Here is a 24,059-nt window from a genome sequence, read left to right on the forward strand (position 1 = left end):
ATATTTATACTTTGGCGTTAGACACGTCTAGCGCCAAAGTCCATGGAGTTAGCGTAATTTTTTTGCGTGAACACCTTCCTTGCGTTAATGATATGCAAGGTAGGCGTTCCCGTCTTAAAAAATGACTCCGATGCTATTGCGTCGGATTTAAACTCCCGGGCAAAAATGACGCCCGGGAGTGGGCGGGTCTAAAAAACCTGCATTAGCGCTGGATATTAGCGCCTGGGTGAGGGCAGGCGTTAAGGGACCTGTGGGCTCAGAATGAGCCCAGAGGTGCCCTCCCCTGCCCCCAGGGACACCCCCTGCCACCGTTGCCCACCCCAGGAGGACACCCAAGGATGGAGGGACCCACCCCAGGGACATTAAGGTAAGTCCAGGTAGGTATTTTTTTTAATTTTTTTTTTGTGGCATAGGGGGGCCTGATTTGTGCCCCCCTACATGCCACTATGCCCAATGACCATGCCCAGGGGACAGAAGTCCCCTGGGCATGGCCATTGGGCAAGTGGGCATGACTCCTGTCTTTGCTAAGACAGGAGTCATTTCAATGGGGGATGGGCGTCGTAAAAAAATGGGGCAAATCGGGTTGTGGTGATTTTTTTGCCTCAGCCTGACTTGCACCATTTGTGAACGCCCATACGCCATTTTCCCCCTACGCCGGCGCTGCCTGGTGTACGTAGTTTTTTTTAACGCACACCAGACAGCGTCGGCGGCTAACGCCGGCTAACGTCATTCAATAAACACGGCGCCCGCATGGTGCTTCAGAATGGCGTTAGCCGGCGCTAATTTTTTTGACACAAAACTGCGTTGGCGCAGTTTTGCGTCAAAAAGTATAAATATGGGCCTTGATCTAAAATCAGCATACTATCAGATAAGGATATATCCCTCATCTCAAGATCTCACCACATTTGTCACACCGTTTGGTACATTCAGCTTTCTCACGATGCCATGTGGCTTAATATCAGCAGCCTCAGTATTTCAGAGAGCAATGGAGAAAATGTTGTGTGGAATTAAAGAGGTGAAGATGTATCAAGATGATCTCCTAGTGTTTGGGGCTGATTTGTGTGAACATGACGAGAGATTGGAGGGGGTTCTGGGCAGACTGCAGAAGAGTGGTTTCTGAAAAGTGTAAAATGAATATGTCTAAAATTGAGCATTTAGGTCATGAAATATGGGAAAGGGGTATTTGACCTAGAGCTGGATTAGTATATACTATCAAGAATTTGCCCGCACCCAAAGCAAGGATGAGGGAGTAAAATTATTGGGAATGGCAGAGTTTTACAACACGTTTGTGCCCCAGTTCACAGAAAGGACAGAAAATTTGAGGAGGTTGTTAAGTAAAGGAAAATAATTTGGTTGGTGTGAACAATTTGAGAATGAATTACAAGACATCAAGAAAAGTCTGGAGAATGCATCAGGTTTATGCAGTTTTGACACGGATGATAAGATCATAATAATGACAGATGCAAGTTCTAGCGGGCTAGGTGCTGTATTGATGCAAAAATTGAACTGGGAAACTAGAACTATACTTTTCATATCAACAGGTTTGAGAGGAGCTGAACGTAAATACTCAGTAGTGGAAAAGGAGGCCTTGGGAGTATACTGGTCTGTGAGGAAGTTAAGGACAGTTCTGTGGCAACGCAAATATGAAATAATTAACTAATCGTAGGCCTCTCAGTGAGTTATTTATGAAAAAAAGGATCGATATAGTGTCTCATAGGATTCGTGAATGGGTTGTAGCTGTGCAAGAGTTTGAGTAGGAGGTGTTGTACATGCCTGGAGTATTGAATATACAAGCGTACTGTCTCTTGTGGCTCTGTGGGGTACAGAATGGTGAAGAAACGGATGTTTGGGACAAAGGTGATGTAAATTATTTTGCAGGTGAAGACTTTGAAGAGAAAGTTAATGTATGTGTGGTAATAAACTCAGTAATTCAAGAGTCAGAATGGAAAGATGAAATATTAAAAGATGATATTTTACAGAAAGTCATGAAAATGATACATAATGGATGGTGTACCAAACAACAGTGTGAAGAGGATTTGCTAGGTTTCTGGGAGGTGAGAAATGAAATGTCTGTTGTGGAAGGGTTGTTGGTGAGGGGCAGCAAACTTATTCCGTCTCACAGTTTGAGAAAACAATTGGTGGGTCATGCTCATGCCAGTCACATGGGCATAAAACAAAAGAGAGGGTTAGGACTTGTTACTGGTGGCCAACTATGGATGTCATGGTAGAAAAAGAGGTGAGAAATTCTCATGGGTGTGTCCAATCTGACAATAAATTGAAGTACAGGACACAACCAATGGTCATAAGAGAAGAAGCTGCAGGATCTTGGGTACACATAGCATTGGGCATACCCAGCCCAGTCAAATTAAAATCTGTTGATCAATATGTTATTGTTTGTATTCTTATGTATTTCAGGTGCCAGGAAGGTAAAATAGTGAACTCTGTTGAGTCGAAAGATGCAATTTGTTTCCTAAAAGAGCTTTTTGTGAGGGAAAGTTTTCCATCCTCTATACTCACAGATAAAGGGGTTCTATTCCCCTTCGAGTCAGTGGAGCTGTTCTTGAGGGAGCGAGGTAATATTCATGAAAAGGTGGCATAATGTCATCCTGCATCCAATGGTGTTGTGTAGTGCTTCATTAAAGTGTTAAAGGAAAGTTTGCAACTGACACAAGAACTTGGCATAGGTTGGGAGAGTGACATTAAAAAGAAGGTACAAGAATATCGCATGACACCACATTCTACCACAGGAATACTTCCATTTCAATTATTCAGATGCAGATTACCATGCAATGAAGTAGCTACTGGATGGGTGTGAGAGAAAATAAAGAAATAGATAAGCTGATGGATAATATAGAAGGCTGGAGAGGAAACAAAACTATGATGTGTGTAAGGCCGTAAAAGACACATCTGTTAAATTGGGAGATTGGGTAAAAATTAAGTCTCCAAGGAAATAGAAGAGTTCTTCAAAAATCAAAGGACAGTTTAAGGTTATAAAATTATTTAACCCCTTCGCTGCCAGGCCTTTCCCCCCTCCTGTGCCAGGCCTTTTTTTGCCTATTTGGAATAGTTCTCGCTTAGGCCCTCATATCTTTTGGTCCACATAAGCTACCCACGCCAAATTTGCGTCCTTTTTTTCCAACATCCTAGGGATTCTATAGGTACCCAGACTTTGTGGGATCCCCTGAAGGAGGCCAAGAAATTAGCCAAAATACAGTAAAAATTTAGATTTAAAAAAAAAAATGGGAAAAAGGGGCTGCAGAAGAAGGCTTGTGTTTTTTTCCCTGAAAATGGCATCAACAAAATCACCAGCTTCCCAGCTTTCAGGAACAGGCAGACTTGAATCAGAAAACCCAATTTGTCAACACAATTTTGGCATTTTACTGGGGCATACCCCATTTTTACGATTTTTTGTGCTTTCAGCCTCCTTCCAGTCAGAAGCCAATGTTGGATCCCAGAAACCTAAACAGTTCTGAAAAGTAAATTGAATTCAGCAAGGGGTAATTTGTGTATATCCTACAAGGGATTCCTAAAGAAAATAACAACTGAAAACAAAAATATCGAAATTGAGGTAAAAAACAGAAACTTTTCTCTACGTTTTACTCTGTAACTTTTTCCTGCAATGTCAGATTTTTGAAAGCAATATAATGTTAAGTCTGCTGGACTCTTCTCGTTGGGGGATATATAGGGCTTGTAGGTTCATCAAGAACCCTAGGTACACAGGCCAATAAATGAGCTGCACCCTGCAGTGGGTCTTCATTCTATACCGGGTATACAGCAATTCATTTGCTGAAATATAAAGAGTGAAAAATAGCCATAAAGAAAACCTTTGCATTTCCAAAATGGGCACAAGATAAGGTGTTGAGGAGCAGTGGTTATTTGCACATCTCTGAATTCCGGGGTGCCCATACTAGCATGTGAATTACAGGACATTTCTCAAATGGACGTCTTTTTTACACACTCTCCTATATTTGGAAGGAAAAAATGTAGAGAAAGAAAAGGGGCAATAACACTTGTTTTGCTATTCTATGTTCCCCCAAGTCTCCCGATAAAAATGATACCTCACTTGTGTGGGTAGGCCTAGCGCCCACAAAAGGAAATGGCCCAAAACACAACGTGGGCACATCATATTTTTTGACAGAAAACAGAGGTGTTTTTTACAAAGTGCCTACCTGTGGATTTTGGCCTCTAGCTCAGCCGGCACCTGGGGAAACCTAGCAAACCAGCACATTTTTGAAAACTAGACACCTAGGGGAATCCAAGATGGGGTGACATGTGGGGCTCTGACCAGGTTCTGTTACCCAGAATCCTTTGCAAACCTCAAAATATAGCCAAAAAAACACTTTTTCCTCACATTTCGGTGACAGAAAGTTCTGGAATCAGAAAGGATCCACAAATTCCACCTTCCACCCAGCATTCTCCCAAGTTTCCTGATAAAAATGGTACCTCACTTGTGTGGGTAGGCCTAGCGCCCACGAAAGTAAATGGCTCAAAACACAACGTGGACACATCAAAATTATCAAATACAAAACTGCCTGTTTTTGCAGGGGGCGTCTGTGTATTTGGGCTGGGCTCAGGAGCCTTCTAGGGAAACCTACCAAACCCAGACATTTCTGAAAACTAGACACCTGAGGGAGTCCAGTGAGGTGTGACTTGCGTGGATCCCCCAATGTTTTCTTACCCAGAATCCTCAGCAAACCTCAAATTTAGCTAACAAATCACATTTTTCCCACATTTCTGTTTGGGATCACCACACTGGGACACATTTCATACCACCCAATGTTCCCCTCAGTCTCCCTGTAAAAATTATACCTCATTTGTGTAGGTGGACCAAGTGCATGTGAAAGGGAAGAGCCAAAAACATGTCGATATTGAGGGGGAACAAAGGGGGTCCAAAAGGGCAGTTTGCAAAAAAACATTTTTAGGCTGACAGCAGAATTTTTATCGGTATAGATGAGAAATTGCTGGGTGGTAGGAATTTTGTGGATTTCTACAGATTCCGGAAGGTTCCATTACAAAAACGTGGGAAAAATGTGTGATTTCCAGCAAAGTTGGAAGTTTGCAGGGGATAGTGGGTACAAAATGGTGCGGGGTGCATGTGAAACACACCAGTCTGGAATCACCCAGATGTTTAGTTTTCAGATGTGTCGAGGTCTTGTGGATTTTTCTACATGGCAGCGTCCCAAAGTCCATAAAGTGCAGCCCTCACCATTGCATGTGGGACGATTTTGAGAGTAAGCCAAGTTCTCATGGCCCAAATGCAAAAAACTAAAAAGCAAAATAATCAAATGCCTTCTTGCTTGCTGTGGGATAAGATGCTTTAGAGTGCGGGGGAGAGCTGAAAGACTGTTACCCCCTTCAGTTGAGGTGGGGGCGTAACCAGGCCCATACTGGTTGGTAGCCCCAACCCCAATATTTTTTGTTTTTTAAAAATTCCCTGGCATCTAGTAGACTTTCTGCCCCCCCCGGGGTGTGGATCAGGGGTAATTGCCCCATCTCCCCAATAGTGGGCAGAACAACTTTGGCCCCATTTATTTGGGGTGGGGGTATGGCCATACACCCACCCTCTTATTTTTGGAGAAAAAAAAACTTCCCTGGCCTCTGGTTGGCTTTCTGCCCCCCCCCTTGGGGCAGATGGGCCTTCCAAAAATAGGCCCATCTGCCCCCAATGGGGGGCAGATATGGCCAACAGTAACGTGCTCCCATGGGAAGCAACCCTTACCCAAGGGGCTGCCTCCCTAAAGAAAACACATGCATACACACACACACCAATCCCTGGTGCCTAAGTGGTTTCTGCCCCCATGGGGGCAGATTGGTCTAACAAAAATTGGCCGATCTGCCCCCAAGGGGGGCAGAAATGGTCTAAATACAATTTGCCCCCCAGGGGAGCGACCCTTGCCTAATGGGTCGCTCCCCATCTCTAAAAAAACAAACAATTTTTTTTTAGCCCTGGAGCCTAGAGGTTTCTGGCCCCCTGGGGGCAGATCGGCCTAATAACAATAGGCTGACCTTCCCCCGGGGGGGGGACAGAAATAGACTAAAATAAATTTACCGCCCCAGGTAGCGACCCTTGCCTACGGGGTCATCTCCCCTTGCGTGACATTGGCGCAAAAAAAAAGATCCCCGGTGCCTTGCATTTCTCTTCCGATCGCGAGGAGGCCTCTGTGAGTGTCAGCGATGTGCGCTGATGTCACAGGGGGAGGGCGGGGGGGGGGTCAGGGGTCGAAGGGGAAGGGATTCCTCTTCCATCCACGACCGGGGTGTTGGTGGGGGGCCCATGGGGAGAGCGCTAGCGCTCCCCCCTGTTCCCGGGTGCAGGACGTGGTGATCTCGTCCAAGGCACCTGGGAACCGGTGCCTTGGACGAGATCACCTCGACCAAGGCACCGTACCAGTTAAAAATGCAATGAAAATAAGTGACCACAAAATGTGGAACTTTAATATAGTAGCGAAATGTGCTTACTATAAACCAAGTAGTGGTGGTTTATCCGTGTTGAATTTGGAAAGAAATGCCGAGGTGAGACCAAAGACAAATGTGAGAAAACCTGTACAGTTAAAAAACTATAGGGGTTATTCTAACTTTGGAGGAGTGTTAATCCGTCCCAAAAGTGACGGTAAAGTGACGGATATACCACCAGCCGTATTACGAGTTCCATAGGATATAATGGACTCGTAATACGGCTGGTGGTAAATCCGTCACTTTTCCGTCACTTTTGGGACGGATTAACACCTCCTCCAAAGTTAGAATAACCCCCTATGTGTAATCAGCTCCAGATAGAAATGTCAAAGTGAGACCAAGGAGAAATATGGTAAAACCAATACATTTGCAAGCCTATTTTTAATCAGCTCCAGCACTAGTTTGGACAAATAGTTTGTATATTATTTTTACACTAGATTTATTGTTATAGTAGTACATTTCATATGATGTTTATTACTGTGGGTATGGGGTGAGGGAAGCGATGTGGTAACTAGATGTTTCTATGTTGGTAACCATGTGATGATGTATTCGTGGAATTCGGAATACATAATCACTGGAATCTGTAAGGAGTCAGTTGACAGGTGGCTCAGGTTAAAGAAGGCAACAAATATGCTGGTTTGGATGGGTTTAATGAATTTGAATGTGAAATAAAAGAATTGTTTGTCAACTGATGTCACCTCCGTATTGATGATACCTCTACATCTCAGCAGTCGTAAAATTACTATTTCTAAAATGAAACTTGCAGTTTATCAATACCAAAGAAATAGTAAATTTACACAACATGTAATCTTACCTTTGTGAATGAGGCCTTACATATTTATGTTGTGTTGTGCAATATTTAAACTTCATTGGCCCCTGGAGAGGGTGTTAAGCTCTGCTAATTGCACATCCTGCAATTATTGTCCCCAGCTGACGATGCCAATTTACTGCGAGGCGAAGAGCAAGTAATAGCTGTCATTTCCTGACAGTATATGAGCAAGAATGCTATTAGCCCACTTTCCTCTCATTTCATCCAAGGCATGGGGTAAACGAGATCGCTGTCCACTGAACCTAGAATTTGGCAAAACAGTAGTAGTTAGTGGCAGTATTTTAAGAATTCTGCTCAGCTGAGACAATGTCAGTGTTACATACAGAGTGCTGAAATAGTTCAACAATTACAAATTCATCACAACTTCCTAACTATCCAGAAAGAAGAAATGTAAACAAAAATGAAATTTTGGGTCTGATACCACATGGGTGACCTTTGCAGAAAACAGTAAACAATCTGACATTGCTATTAAACAAATTATGTGTTCTTATTTCAGACCCTAGTGGCATTCTGGTAGACGAGAGCAAAACAGGTATCGAGAAGTACAAGGGACATAATTTCACAGCGTCGATGTTTGTACGAGAACACATAGACACTTTGGAAGAATTTGAAGTTAGAGACGATGATGTAATCTTAGCCGGGTACCCAAAATCAGGTAAGGTAAAGCTCCCTTTTAAACCAAATACAGCATTTACAAGGACCTGTCACTGGGGGCTTCATGAAGTATGAAGGTGAACTTTAATCTCCAAGTTATCCCATTTTATCTTGGTCAGATTTGCTATTTAAGAGAATTGCTATCACCTGACAAAAGTGTCTTCTGAAATACAAGTTTTCTTTTTTGTAAAACATTTCTTTATATTTTTTGTAACAAGTTATACAATTGAAACACTATCAGTTAATTAGTCATCATATGCACATAGTGTGTACCCAATCGAGAAACAACACAATCATCGCATACAGTCACCCTAAAACACCTCCAGTGCATCTCATATTCCCTCCTTCAGGCTTTGGAACAGATTTACTGGTCACATAAGCCTTGATTACACTGTATAGAGTCTGCGGTTGACCACTACTGGGCTTAAGGAGAATGTCTCTGTCTTGGAACCATTCAAACCATATTTTATAATGTTTTTGTGGGCATCCTCTGACTGCACAAATAGGTCTCTCAAAGCTCAATCAATGCTCCAGTTCCCCTCTCAGTGCCCATCCAGCAATTGAGGTTATGTGTGTGGGAGCAAAAATCTCTAATTCATATGAAGCACAGGTTGTACAGCAACTTTTCAATACTCGGAGTGGTGTAGTCCCTATGGTGCTCCCCTATTGGAACCATCACTTTAATCAGAAGGGCCCATAAAACAATGATGAAACATTCTTATAAGAATGACAGACAAAGGGTCTTTTTTTAATACTTTACATAAGCAAAAAATGTCAAAATACAGATAAAGTGAAATTGGTAAATTTGCAGCAGAGCATATAAATCATAAGTAAAATAAATCAGTACAGTTCAATATGAAATCCAGCATAGATTCACCTTCTAAGGCAGGGAATAGGGGGGTCTCTTTTGCTAGTGAAATTCACACTCTTATATAGGGCTTTAAACAAAAGGGTTCATACCTTCGGTGAGAATACATGATTCAGTGAGTTTAAACTAATAGGAAATATTCTAATAGAAACATTTCTTCACAGAATATATTCAGATATTTTCCCACCATTAGTAAATTAAGGTTTGACCACTCTCACAGTCTTGTCTGTACATTCAAGCTGATACAATTTTTAACATAACCAATGACAGTAAGATTTCTCATCAATTCAGTACACTCAGACTCATATAAAACTAGTGATGCTTTATTTAGAACCGGAATCAACAATAGTAATCATGTGGTACATGATGAGGTTTAAGCAGGATGGAAGACTATGTAAACACAGGGTTTCTTGTCTCCTTTTTCTTTATCTGTTCTTACCCTTTTTTCAATTCATCTTCAAAAATCCTCTCACCTAGGTTAATTTAGCAGGTTACTTCATGCAAGCTATGATAAGTAGACTTTTGATAGTCATAGGGATAGGAAATTTCATCATATACTTATGCTGGTCCCTTGATTTTTACCATTTCTAAGTATGAGAAATATGTTTAGTAGCCCATATATACAAATTCTCTCCATTGACAACAGGTACATTTTCTAATGGTTCATCAAATTCAGAATAAAACAGTTTAATCATATTTTGCTGGTAAAAAAAGTTTTAGGAAAACAGAACATTGGAAGGAATAGGGTATAGGGAGGTCAAAGTAGGCTGCTCCTTCAGCTGCTGAAGCAGGAATATAAGAACATATCTTGCGATCCTCAACTTGCATGACCTTCACATATTTGGACAACATCTGATAATATATATTATAACTATACACATTCTTATGCTGTGGGGGATGTGAAATGTCACTCTCACGCGATGGAGGGCTAGTTCTAGGGGCAAGGGTGCGATTACATGGATTAGGAGTGTAATCCCCTCACAGCAACTAAACATCTAACAACCATCCAAACATAAAACTGAAATGGCACCTGCCATAATTACAGATATAATTTTGCAGCATGACTGCACAATGGTGAACTTAATTCAAATCAAGGAAATCCTTAGATAAACGAGTTAGTCCTCAAGATTCTATCCTATTTTCTAAAACTGGTCCTGAAATCTATTGGGATTTGTATTCTGCCTAAGAGGCTAGCATCTTTTAACCGTTTCCCTAACTCTAGTTGTATGGCATACAGGATCTTTGTAACTCTGTCAGAGAGGTTTGTCTGAGTCTGTTAGACAGGCATGGTCAAACTTCATCTTGACAAAGGACATCAAGTCTGGATCTGAGTACTTTCAATTCACCTTTCTTTCTTTCTGAGGTATCTTTGTAGTATTTGACTCCAAGTCAAAGTCATGAACGTCTGTTTGTTCTTGTTCTTCTAACTCATATAGAAGCATATTTATACTTGTTATGCCCCGAATTTGCGTCATTTTTTTTTCTCGCAAATTCGGTGCAAAACTAATTCCATATTTATACTTTGGCGCTAGACCTGTCTAGCGCCAAATTTATGGAGTTAAAGTAATTTTTGGGGATGTGGAAACCTACTTTGTGTCAATAAAATGTAAAGTTAGCATTCCCATTAAAAAAATTACTCTATGACCCTAACACTTTATTTATCTTCCCATGCAAAAATCACGCACGGGGGGAAGGAGGGGTCAAAAATGGTGCAAAGCTTGCTTTGCACTATTTTTTAACGCCTGGGTCAGGACAGGCATTAGGGGACCTCTGGGCCTATTTCCATGGTGGAAAACCATGGAATAAGCCCACAGGTGCCCTTCCCAGGCCACAGGGACACTCCCATTCACACCAGAGGACAACAGAGGATGAGGAACTCCATCCCAGGTAAGTATAGGTAAGTACAAGTAAGTATATATTTTTTTTAAAGTGCCATTGTGGGCCTTGAAATGGGCCTCCTTACATGGCACTGGGTGCACTGGCCATGCCCAGGGGACCCTGGCCCCCTGTGCTGGCCATTGGGGTGGTGGGCATGACTACTGTCTTTTCTAAGACAGGAGTCATGTGGTATGGATGGTTTTGTATCAGAAAATGACTCTAGGCAGGTTAGAGTCATTATTTGTTTACTCTAACCTGCCTAACAACATTTTTTGGTGCAAAACCCCCTTCTTCCATACCACCAGCTCCATCCGACTAATGTTTTTTTACGCTAGCATACCCTTTGCATCCAACTAAATATGGTGCCCAGCTGGTGCACAGAAATGGTGCAAGCCGGTGCTAAACGTTTTGGCGCAAAACTGCGTTAGTGTAGTTTTACACCAAAAAGTATAAATCAGGGACTAACTTCCCTAATCGTCTCTGGTCTTTTCTTATTTGTCAACAGTCGCTTTCTGAGAGTTGTTGTCCTTGGGAAACCTTCTTTGGAAATGCTCAAGATTACTGGCTCAAAAGGGAGGAATTCCCTTTCTACAGTGGAGTCTCTTTGTTCAGATCAAGTCTCTGTTTCTGTGATAGACTATTGCAGCTGATTAGTTTCAGCTTTTGATGATTCGCATTGCTGGAATGGCAACATCCACATCATTCTCCAATTTTGCAGGTTGTTTATCTGATGGGGATGGTGGATTCCCAGTCTGGCCCTCCTTCTCCTCTTTCAAAACTTGGGACACCTCAAATCAGGGGTGACCAGAGGAACTGGCAGATGCTGGTTTTACTTCTTCTCCTTCGTGCGTTGCCCTCCTACTATGTGACACATGTATCTAATTCAGAAGACCAGCACATTTGACAGCAGTATTTTTAACAAGGATTGCTTGGTAGGATCAACGCCAGAGCTCTTCCAGGCAGGACTTGCGGACATGTTTCTGGATGTGGATCCAATCACCAGGTTTCAACTCATACCCGGAAGAGTCTTGTTTTGCTGGAGTAGCAAGGTCGACATTATGAGAGACAGAAAGCACCACATCAGACACTCCTTTGCAGTACTTGAGAACCATGTCATCTGTGAAATTCACAGGGACTGCTTCTGGAACAAGGGGTATACACATGGCTCTCATGCATCATACAGCAATAACCCAGCTCTTTTGTATGGTTTACTTGAAATATTCATTAACACTAAAGGAAAGGCATCTGGTAATTTAAGTGATGTAGAAGCACAAGCATTAGCCAATTTAGCTTTGACAAACTCCTCCAGTCTCTTTACTATTCCTGATGCTTCGGGTCTACAGCTACAGTGAAATCTGTGGTCAATTTCTAGAGATTATAGCTATGTATATCAATTGCATTATATCACCTTTGAAGTGGGTTCCTTCATCGAATTCAAGATGAACTGGTATTCCCAAACACAGTATTAATTACTGCAACAGTAGTTTGGCAACTGTTGGAGTATTACATCTTTGGGTGGGATAAGCCTCAACCCAACATGAAAAGAAATAAACAATTAAGAGGATATACCTCAGCTGATTGCATCAAGACATTTTCATGAAATCGATTTGAAGGTGATTAAATGGACCATCAGATTTTCCAATGTGACTTATAGTCACTGAAACTTTTTTGTCCATATTTTGTTTCTGGCAGATTATACATCGCATGCAGAAATCTTTTGCTATCATTCTGAACCAAGGGTTAAACCAGTGAGCAAAATAGGTAAACACCATGTGTCTCAGCCCACATGAGTAAGACCATTCAATGATGCACCATTGCTGGTAAAAGGGAGGCTGGGAGAACTGGCTTTCCTTCATTTGATTCCCAAATATCAAAGCATCTTTCATACATTCCATTCTCAACTATTTGGAGTTGTCTCCCTCCTGGGCAGCATGTTGCAATTCTCTTAACTCATTGAAAGTGTGAATAGAAGTCATTAACATATTTGTCACTTTTTCTTCCTTTATGTTACATGGTTTGTCTAAGTGAAAGGTAATAGACTCAAGAGCACAGTATCAAGTGACTTCATCGCATAGTGGTTGCCACTTTCGACACAATAATTTACGCTCTTGTCTGCAGCACATTTTATGATAGCAATGTCTTTAGGCAATTGGAGATTATTCAACAGATTTGAAACATGTGGTCTATTGTGGATGGGGGTACCAGTCGAATTCAAAAATCACCTCCGTGACTATAAATGACCAAAGTCATGCACAACTCCAAGCCCATGCTGGCTATCAGTGTAAATGGTGACTCGCAAACTTTCTTAAGAATGGAAGGCTCTGGTAAGGGCTATTGATTCAGGAAATTGTGCAGAAGTTACATGGCACAAGTAGGATGCTTCCACTGCCCCACTCAAAGTACATGTAGCAGAAGCAGCTCTTAAGATACCACTTCGATCTCTCAGACACGATCCATTCACAATAAGGGTATGGCCCAAATTTGTAAGGGGAACATCAAATATGTCTGACCATGGTTTTTGAGTACAACTCAGTTACATAATTGTAATCATGGTCAAAGTCATTCTCATCATCTCCCTGTGGCACTGGTAATAGAGAAGCTGTATTTAGTGTGTTAGATATCTGGATGGAAACAATTTCGACTGCCAAAATGATTTTCTCATAGCAGTTAGGTGGCTATTAGTCAAGTGCTGCAGTCTGGTACAAATCATAAGAATTTTAACGCAATGTGGGACCATCACAACCAAGGGCTAGCCCATCACAATCCCCTCTGTTTGCTGATTGCTAAGGCTAACTGCTGCCACCACTTTGAGACAAACACTGAATGAGGAGTAACTGAAAAATACCTGAAGGGACATTTAGGACCATATTTAAACTTTTTCACGCAAAACTGCGCTAACACAGTTTTGTTTGAAAAGGTTTACCAGTGGCTAGCGCCATTCCAAAACTTATTTATAGAATGGTGCAATCCAGCGCAAAGGGTGGGCTAGTGTCAAGGAAAAGTACTCTAGCCGGGTGGGGGTGGCGGTATGGGAGAAGGGGGTTTTGCACCAAGAAATTACATTAGGCTGGTTAGAGTAAAAAATGATGACTCTAACCAGTCCAGTGTCATTTCTTGACGCAAAACCTACCATACCACATGACTCCTGTCTTATAAAAGACAGGAGTCATGCCCACCAACCCAATGGGCAGCACAGGGGATATGGGTCCCCTGGACATGACCATTGCACCCAGTGCCATGTTGGGGGGGGGGCATTTCAGGGCCCCCAATGGCATTTTAAAAAATAATGCAAAATACTTACTTCTACTTACCTATTCTTACCTTGGATGGGGTCCTCCATCATCCGCTGTCCTGCTGTCACTCTGGTGTGGGTGGGAGTGCTTTAGGGCCTGAGGTGAGCACTTGTGGACTTATTCCATGGTGTTCCACCATGGAAATAGGCCCACAGGTCCCCTAATGCCTGCCCTGACCCAGGCTGTTAATAATGGCTCTATGCAAGCTTAGCACCATTATTCAGGCCCGCCTCCCGCCCATGCACCATTTTTACCCGGGAGGATAAATAAGGCGCCTGGGCCTTAGAGTCATTTTTTCCTGGGAATGCCTACCTTGCATCTCATTGATGAAAGGTAGTTTCCCGCTAGCAAAAAATGACGGGTCCAGCACCAAAGTCTAAATATGGAGTTAGGTTTGGGCTAAATTAGCGTAAAAAAAAAATTCTAATTCAGCACAAATCTAGAATAAATCTGGGCCCAAGTGTCTCTGTGGGCTTCTTTTAGAACAGACAGTGCACACCCGTCTCTTCGTGACAAAAGAGCATGCAATCTTTCTTTAAGTCTAGCATTCCAGGAGCAGGTGCAGTGCAGAGTAAATTATTAAGCTCCTGGAAGGCTTCCATGCTTTCATCATCCTTTGGTACAGGGTCGTTGTCATCAGCATGCATCAACTTTATCAAAGGTTTCGCCAACAAGGAAAAGAGTGGGGTCCATTGTAGCCAACCATGCCCAAAAACATTCTCACCTCTCTCTGTGTAGTTGGGAACTTCATTTTAAGGATGGTCTATATACATTCGTTAGACGCTCACCTCACTCCCACTGCCATTGGGTGTCCTAGGTACATGATAACATGCTGACAGTATGTCAACCCTTAGGTGAACCCTTATGTCTTTCCCAGCTAAATGATCGAGAAAATCATTAGTGTCCAGTTTGCAAGCTTCTTTTGTCACTCAGACAATCATGAGATTGTCTATATCCTGAATTAGGGTCACGTTGCATGGTAACGGTAAGGACTCTAAGGCCCATATTTATACTTTATGACACAAAACTGCGCTGGTGCAGTTTTGTGTCAAAAATATTACCGCTGGCTAACGCCATTTCTGTGCGCCGTGCGGGCGTCAAATTTATACTTTGAGCCCGGCGGCGCAAACCACAGGTGTAAGTCATTTTTTTTTTACGCACACCGCAGCGTCATGTCGTAAAGCAAAACAACGTTAATGCGGCGGAAATGACTGTAGGTCAATTTACGACACCGCAAACCAGATATGCAGCGTTTTTTGACGCATTAGCATCAAAATTCCCCACAAACACAGCCATTTCAGCAGTGGAGAGCCAAAATGGACCCCAGATGCCTGTACAGACCCCAGGAAGATGACAACAGACCAGGAACCAGCCAGGAGGACCCACACAAGACCCAGGACAGTTTTAAGAAGAAAAGAAAGTGTTGCTTCAGTGCAGAAGAGCAGGACATTCTGGTAAAAGAGGTGAAGGAACACCAGCACCAACTGTTTGTCACCTCAAAGTTGCCAATCAGTAGGAGAGAGGCAATATGGCAAAAAAAATTGACAGGATTAACAGTGTGGCAGAAGTACGCAGAACAGTCATTGAGTGCAAGAAACTCTGGCATGACTGCAAGTGCAGGACCAAGGAAAAAATGGCCAGGAACAGGAAGGCAGCACTGCAGACTGGAGGTGGGAGTCCAGCACACCAGGAGGCCCTGGACCACATGGAGGAGATGGTCACAGCCGTCATTCCTGAGGAGATCGTCACAGGGACTCAACTACAGGACAGCGCAGACTACCGGGAGACAACGCACGTGTAGGGTAAGTCGCATGTGGAATTAAAATGCACTAATGTTAACTGCAACCGGGCGGGATACGGACCACAAAATGCATGGAAGTCATCAAATACATGGAGTGGCATGGGTAAAGGGGTATGGCATGTGGGCATGGCCTGCACAGAGAGAAGCTGGGGCACACCATTACACTACACCAACAACAGTCCCATGGGGGCATGCTGCCATGCCACAGATGGAGCAAAGGTAAAGCCACGCCAGGAGGGAAGGGCACAACGTCAAACTGACATCCCGACACATGTCAGCCACTATACCCCCTACAATTACTAGGGCCCTATTAACAACATCTAGTCATACCGACAACTGGAATGTAACAGTGACAACAGTTGCCACTACCACCTCCGCTCTGTGTGCTGGTCAAGTAGCCAATGGCAGTAACGTTCCATGGATCATACACACCGAAATTAGAAGGTTGAGGATGACAACTTCAACAATCCCCTGAAACAAGACAAATGTTCCAGTCCTGTCAATTGTGAATGCCCATAGTTGCCGCAAACATCAGCCAATGTCATCGGCATTAGGAGCTATACAGCACTAAAGTCACACCCATGCTGCATATGTCAAGGTCCATCCTGTGCTTGAATCACAAGGCAACATCCCAAATGTCATACTGCTCAGACAACAGCATTGGGGGGAGGACACATGTAACTGGTCACTGACATACACCTGCACAGTCAGAGGAGGAAATAGGACACTGCTACGACTATCAGGGCAATCCAGTGTACCACACATTCCCCAACATCAGCTGTACACATTACCAATGCTAACATCCATATCGTGCCATAACAATGCTATGCATAGGATACGCTACATTTCAACTACATATAAGTGGATGTGAAAGATCAGAGACTGGGGCAGGTCCAGATTGTTAAGTGTGCTGTTAGTGCCATTAGAACACCCACAGCCAGTGAAAGGTCTCACCATGAGAATGGATGTAGACGGAGGCTTGAGTAGGACAAGAAGGTGGCAATTCATTATTTGGCCTAAAACAACACTAGATGAGATGATGCTGACAAGTCTAATAACTTAATACAATACATGTGACATGAAGGTGGGCCATAGGCCTGGGAGAATGCCCATCTGAAAGACTGGAGCAATGAACAGGAAACAAGATCACAATGTGAATTCCTCACAAGGCAGGCATGTCACATCACAAATGCCACAACACAGACACACTAATTGTACCCCATTTCTTTGCAGAGGACGATGGATCTCCTGTGGATATGCCTGTCCAGGAATACCCTGATGACATGGATGATGAGCTGACAAACATCCCCCAGCAGACCATCCAAGATGTCCTAGGAACGCTCCAGACCCCACCTTCAGTCACAAGGGGAGCACAGAACAAGCAGCCATCGCAGAGGATCCACCCCCCACCCCAATTGTAGGACCTGCCAGCTCCAATACAGCTGAGGACTCAGACAACACAGGCACCAGCTTTGAGAGAACTGTAGTTGGAGTACAGCGGGAGCTGGCCAATGAGGTGTGGGTGGGGATGCAAACTATGGCAGCCAGCCTAGAGGGGGTGTGTTCGTGCATGATGTCAACTGAAGAACAGGCAGCAGCAATGCAAGGGCAAACAACTATCTTGCAGGAAGTAGAAAAAAGGCTGAAGGAAATCAGCACAGCTGTAATACAGTTGACTCAACACCTACAACAGCAATCCTGTCAACGCGTGCACAAATGCAACATTGAACCCCTCAGGGCCGACCTGGCTGCCTACCATTGTGATGTGGCTGCTATTCTTAAGAATCAGAAGATCCTCCTTGCAGCAGTACTGCCCTTAAGACCTTCACAGGTAGCAGCGACCGGGATGTCTGACTCCACGTCTTCTAACACTGGGGTGTGTGTTGCCCTTTCACAACCACCACCACCAAGAACAGTGGAGGCAACACACACATCAGAAGAAGAAGACATGGAACAGATCACCTTCACACAGAAAAGTACCCGGAAGCACTAGTCCCTGCCACATGGCCAACTATTACCAAGGTCCAGCGCTTTGTAACATGCCAGTCTTACAACAACTGTACTCAATGATTGTTCTGCAAAGCACTGTTAATCTTGTCATCCTGCCCAGTGATTGTCTCTCACTTACTCATTGGCAAATCCTGTCCATCTGCACTGTCTGACACATCACCCCAGCATGTCAAAAGCATTTTCCTTTTGCACTTGAGTAGGATCGCAATGCAAGATGTCACTATAATGGACTCACAATCATGGACAATGTACATATAGCACTACAGCACTTTTCAATAAATAGCACTTACACAACCACTTTGTCTCTGTGTAATGTGACACATCAACTGTGCAGTAGATCACTGAAATGTGCCTCCGGTCAAATTACGTAGCTTGTCAATAACACTGTCCTGAAATTATGTAGTCAGATAACTTTGCACAGTGGCCAGGATTGCATCATACTCTGCCCTTCCTGAGGGCTATATCTGATGAAGTAAGAAAACATACACCATCATGCTGTGTTGGACAGAATAATGCTTCCTCAAGGGATATCTAAGTCAGCAAATAGTGGCAGCTAAATGTTGTCACCAGGCAATACTAACACATATAACAGTGCCCACAAATCTAAGCAAACACTACAAAAACTGCATGAATGAAGGTGTCTGAGTTTCCATCCAAATTAGTAATCATGCTGAACAGTGTCACAAATGATGTCTGTGAGTCATGAAGACGATACTACAAGAGTGCTTACGACCACTCACCTTATAAGGGTGTCCGTAAACATCACACTACAGTCAGACCTAAAACAGTTCCCCCAATACCAAATCTGGAAGCACTGTTTGTGACTTTAAAAACATTCTTATTGACAAGAACACATTGGGATCCATATTAACTGTGATTGGTGGAATCTTTGCAAGGTAGCTCTGGGGAAGCTGCCAATCTTACAGCTCAGTTGGGATTTGTTTGTAGCATAGGACACAAATGTAATAGAACAAAATTCATGTACACTTATGCCAAGGCCCTGATCAACAAGCATTTAACACATACTGTAAAGGGTTCACTATATATTTATTAAACGGTAATAATAGAAGAGGAAACTCGGGGAAAAGTCTTACCTACCCTAATCTACCCTAACTACTCATTACCCACAACTGCCCCTAAGCTAAACTTACTTATCACATGTAACAAAACGTTCTAAACATCAACCCCCCTTATGAGACGGGACACATGGAGGAAAGCAGATACTAACCTAAACACATACTATACTATCCTAAACAAATATATATTTTTTGGTATTTTTTGATATTTTTAAAAAAATGTTTTTTGTTTTTTTTTGTAAACACACAAGAACCCCAACATAGCCCACCCACACACTCAAAAAGAAAAAATAGAAATAATCAGGACCCCCCACCCACTAACTAAACTAACAGCCTATACTAACCTAACACTAAGCCCCCTAACCCACTAAGTATAAGAACAAGGAAAGAGGAGGGAGGGGAGGGAATCATGTCCATTTTTAAAAGTCTAGAGTTTGGCACTCCGGAGGGTCCGCTTTATGGACCGCACACGCCTGTTCATGGGCGAACATCCCGCTGCAGGTGATCAATTTTCCGGAGGACACAGTCCATTTTTCTTTCCATTGCCTAAAAAGCTGCAGGGTCAACTGTAGCAGCTGGGGCAGTCTGGGTAGCAGCTGAGGATGTCTGGGGGCGTGTAGAGTCTATGCCTGTGGGCTGCCCTGAAGGTGTTCCACTGCTAGGGCCTGGAGCAACTGCAGACGTTGGGACAACAGTCCCAGCTGGGGGTGGTGCCACCTGGGTGGAAGTGGTGGTTGTGCTGGTGGCGGCTGTGGTGGGCAAAGTAGGGCCACCCTGTGGGAAAGCCCTCCATGCTCCGGAGGCCCGTTCGTTCCGGTATCTTCGGGCCATCCGTCTGAACCCCGACTCTACCAGCAGGATATGCTGGTACCTCATAGCCCGTCTCAGGACCTCACGGACCTGGATGGGTGTCATGTTCGCAGCTGTGAAGACAAAGGCAAACAATTTACATTAAGAACTGCATTCTGTGAAATGGCACAAGAAGTAAAGCAGACAGTACATCTACTGTCCTTGTAACAGCTCATATCATCATACAGATCATTGAATGTACGTGAGGAAGTACATGGCAGGGCAGCCTACAAAGGTCATATCACACATAGCACATCCAAACCCTACAAGATGGGTAACAACTGGCATTAATTTGGCATCAGAGTTCTGCCAGTTGTCAGCTAACAATCATGCTGCACATCCTCCGCCAATGCTAGGGCCAGGGCTGCAAATGTCAGTGTACGGGATGGAAATCTAAAGCCACATGATCTGCAAATTGTAAATGGACTTGCTAGTATAGCACTCATGTGCTACACCTGAGTGTGTATACTAGGTTCCGACCAAACATTCACTGATTTATATGTCTGTGTAACATGCTGGTATCATCAGTCCTAGGTACACTATTCACAAACCCATGCCTGTGTTTGAGGGTGGGGGGGTTGACAAACAACTAACAATTCAAAACAATATGGACACCCAGGAGTCTATAGAAAGCTGGACATGTGTTTGGCTCAACACACACACCACAGGTAAGGTGTATCTACAAATAGGGGACAGCAAAAGCAGACCTTTGTACACATCATATACTTCCAGTAAGGCATGACTTACAACAGACACAGAGTTGCAAGAACACCCATGATCATGATTTGCATGCACACCTAGGCCATTGCACTCAAGTGCCACATACTTGTAGCACTACATGTGGATCTACATGCTGCTAGGAAGTTCAAGCTACAGTTTAATAAGTAGTTTGGTGAATAGGGAAGCAGATGTCTGTGGGTAAGCATTTTGCAGTCCCAATCTGTGAGAATGTGGGTCTGACAGACAGACTAAATCTGAGATGAGTTCCAGTGCGACTCTTGTTGATACAAGTATTATCCAAATGACTCACCCCAGTTCTCATTGTGGGGCCCACAGGAATGACCTAGAATCCCTAGATAAGACAATAGGATAAGCATTGGCCAACTAAAAAATGTTGAGAAAATGAAATCCCACTCATGAAACAAGACAAATGATGGGCCAGCGCTTCATACCTTGCTATGTGTTCAACACATAGGAGTCCATCACACATCACCAGCAAACACAACACATAACAGGCATATCAACACTTACTGGAGTTGTCGGGGTCCTCAAATGAAGCCACCTCTCCTACAGTGTAGGGTGCCGGTCCACCTGTAAGGCATGGAAGGAAGAAATGTGCTCAAAATCTGTGCACTGACCAACAATTCCAAAGACAAAAACTATGTGTAAGATGACATAAGTAAATAAAGCCATTCAGACATGATGATACTGCATCCGATATAGCACGGCTAACATGTACATAGCATGGGTCTCCTGTGACAATTACACACATATCTGCACACATGCAGTGGCCCTAACTATCATGTGGTGGCAAACATGCTCCTTCATTAGTGAGCAGAAATAATAATGGAGGGTAATTGTTTCATCATGTGCACCAAGAGAGACATCCAAAGTTACTTGAGGACTGCATTAGCAGTCAAAAAGCCTATGTGGCCATGACACATTTATGACACATAAGTACAATGTACAGAGGGCCAGGGACTTTTGTAAGCCCTCATGTTGTTACAGCTTCTTCATTTGATGTGGCCCAGCAATGGTGATTTGCACCAAACATAGAGATATGAACCCATGTGCATACCTTTGGACTGCCATCCCTAATTCGAATGTGGCACTACAAACTCCAAATACCAGTGTAAGATGTTAGCTGAGGGCACCTTACACCTTTTCCCGATGTTTTCAAATCCAGATCTGACATGTATCCAAAATGATGAAGGACCGCAATAAACCCTAACATTCATAGAACTTCCAAAAACGCTTTCCTTACACACTCACCAGACACACATGAGACATATGTCTGGGCCACATTGCTATCATCAATTGACGTGAAGCCAGCACTCATTTTCTGCATCATGTAGTGTTTCTAAAGTCAGTCTAGCTATTGCGTCAACAAAGGTTGCCAATATTTTAGTAAATCTATACTTCACTGCCAAATGTGACATGATTGGCTCCTATTTTGTGTTGCTGTCTGACACAAAGGCGGCACCAAATTACATTAAGCAAAAGTATTCTGTAAGTTTGCAGAGCACTTGCTTCCTGACAGCTAGCAATTGTGGTCCTTCACATAGTCCATCAATGACCCTGTATGTTTCGCAGCATTCCACACAGTAAGCAACTTAGCCGGCAGATATTGTACAAATCATCTGATCTCACTACAAAGCTTTTAATTGTGCAGATTTACATGATTTGTACTCACCAACAGGGCCACCAATCACTATTCTCAGGTGGTCCAGCAGATCTTGCGCCCTGGTGATGAGGTCAGCCCAGCGGTGCTTCAGCTGGTGGTCATTCCTCTGGCTCCCATACACCTGCTGCAAGTGATGCAGCACCTTTCCCCACCGGACTCGTTGCGTCTCAGTTGATACCCCTGTATCAACCTGCCCCCTGCCTCGATCATTAGTGGGAGGAAATGACACACCAGCCATATAAACCCCCCAAGCTCCTCCTCACCCATCCTGCCAAGACGTGGCCTACCCAACATCTCAGCAACGAAAAGGGGAATAGGGGATAAAGAAGAAGAAAGGAGAAAAGGGGGAAGTAGAAGTACAAAAAATAAGTAAACTTAACAACTAAATGAGCCCAACTATTCCCAAACTAGCACTACCCACAACAGACTCCCACAAACAACAAATACAATACAATACCGGACAATTGTAAACAAAACACACTCAGACAGTATACAACAATATTTATTTCACAAAGTAACAAGTAATGTTGCACACAGGACACAAAAGCACAAAATCACTGGACAACACTCTGAAAACAGCCACACAGTCTAGAAGAATTGCAGACTGCAAAGTGAAAGTGAAAGTGAACCCACTGTACATAATCTGTAAACAGGATATCCTATTACATCACTTCCTGCATAAAATGGCCACCGTTTTTATCGTTATGTGTGATATTTTTTCACGCATACAGAGTGTGCATCATATTTTTCGACGCACAGAAGAGAAAATTAGGCCGCATCCAAATAATTATAAATAGTCTTTACAATTATTTGGATGCGGCCTAATTTTCACTCCTGTGCATCGAAAAATATGACGCACAATCTGTATGCGTGAAAATTTCAGGGCATGAACTGGTTTTGGGTATTTTTTCCATTTTAATGTAAAGTTACATTTGGGACACAACTGAGATAGGCTGATTGCACCCACTTTGGTGTTGATGGTGTATGTTCAAATGTGAGACATCATACTGCAGCGGACCATGACCCGCTACTTCCTTAACAAGATTTTGACGCTTGGCTGACGCACTAGATGGCCATGTGTGTGGCCTACATATCTGTATTGCACAATTTGGGCATGTTGGCATCAGGAGAGGATTGCAAGGTGACGCACATTAGTACAATACCTCGATGCCTATGGCTCAATGTGTGTGCAGTGGCTAGTAATGTATTAGTTGACCCAGTGTTTGTGCATCACAAGATGCATTATTGCAAATATGCTTGTATGAATGTGAAGTCAATGTGTCCAAACCTTAGATGCAAGTCATTGTGGAAATGAGGGAGGGCATGTGGTAATCATACATGTAGCAACATCTGTTGTCTGCACTTTCAAGATTTTGGGTAACGTAGACACCACAAATGACAAAGCATGCACCAGATAGATGGCAGACGCTTGTTCATGTCAATGGTCCGCAAGTTGCCCATCCCATGTCCTAGATTTTTGGTAACTGCTTCCTAGGCACTTTTTGGTGAACCCACAGTGAGTCAGGCACATGCATAGATGAAGTGGGTACCATGTCCTTGGCACAGACAGCCAAAGGTGAACAACAAATGTAATATGACGCCACAGTTGTGGTCATATGACGGAGCCACAACTCTCCAGTGGCTGTGGTGGACCAGCAGACGAGGCAGCACATGTCCACATTTTTCCAGTGATCAATTGCACAGAGGTGTCTTGTTCATGTGTGTGGTCCAATGCTGATCCTGTATATTTTTAGGGGTGTATGTTGTCACAGTTACGTCCAGGTCTCATTATGAGTCAGTGGCAGGTATTCCTGTATCTACTGAGTATCCTTCAGAGATCATTGTGAGTAAAGTCGATGAGGACATGAGTACCTACATGGGGATGGTCCCTCCCTGTCACTGAAGACGTGTAATGAGACTGTCAACAGGGCAACCTTGATGTGC

General features: G+C 43.4%; 1 protein-coding gene across 4 annotated transcripts in view; it reads left to right on the forward strand.

The window, feature by feature from the left end:
• The window catches only part of LOC138296317 (amine sulfotransferase-like), a 511,069-nt gene that overhangs the window by 196,613 nt on the left and 290,397 nt on the right, over positions 1–24,059 (forward strand). For 2 of the 4 annotated variants that reach the window (XM_069235350.1, XM_069235351.1), the window contains one exon: positions 7,779–7,937. The exons of 1 other annotated variant lie outside the window; for it this stretch is intronic. In XM_069235350.1, the coding sequence (XP_069091451.1) occupies positions 7,779–7,937 (159 nt within the window). Of the gene's footprint in view, positions 1–3,458; positions 3,569–7,778; positions 7,938–24,059 lie in introns of those variants that run through there. One more of the 4 variants, XM_069235352.1, reaches the window with a different exon arrangement.

This window comes from Pleurodeles waltl, chromosome 5 (assembly GCF_031143425.1).
Source record: "Pleurodeles waltl isolate 20211129_DDA chromosome 5, aPleWal1.hap1.20221129, whole genome shotgun sequence".
NCBI classification, from domain to species: domain Eukaryota; kingdom Metazoa; phylum Chordata; class Amphibia; order Caudata; family Salamandridae; genus Pleurodeles; species Pleurodeles waltl.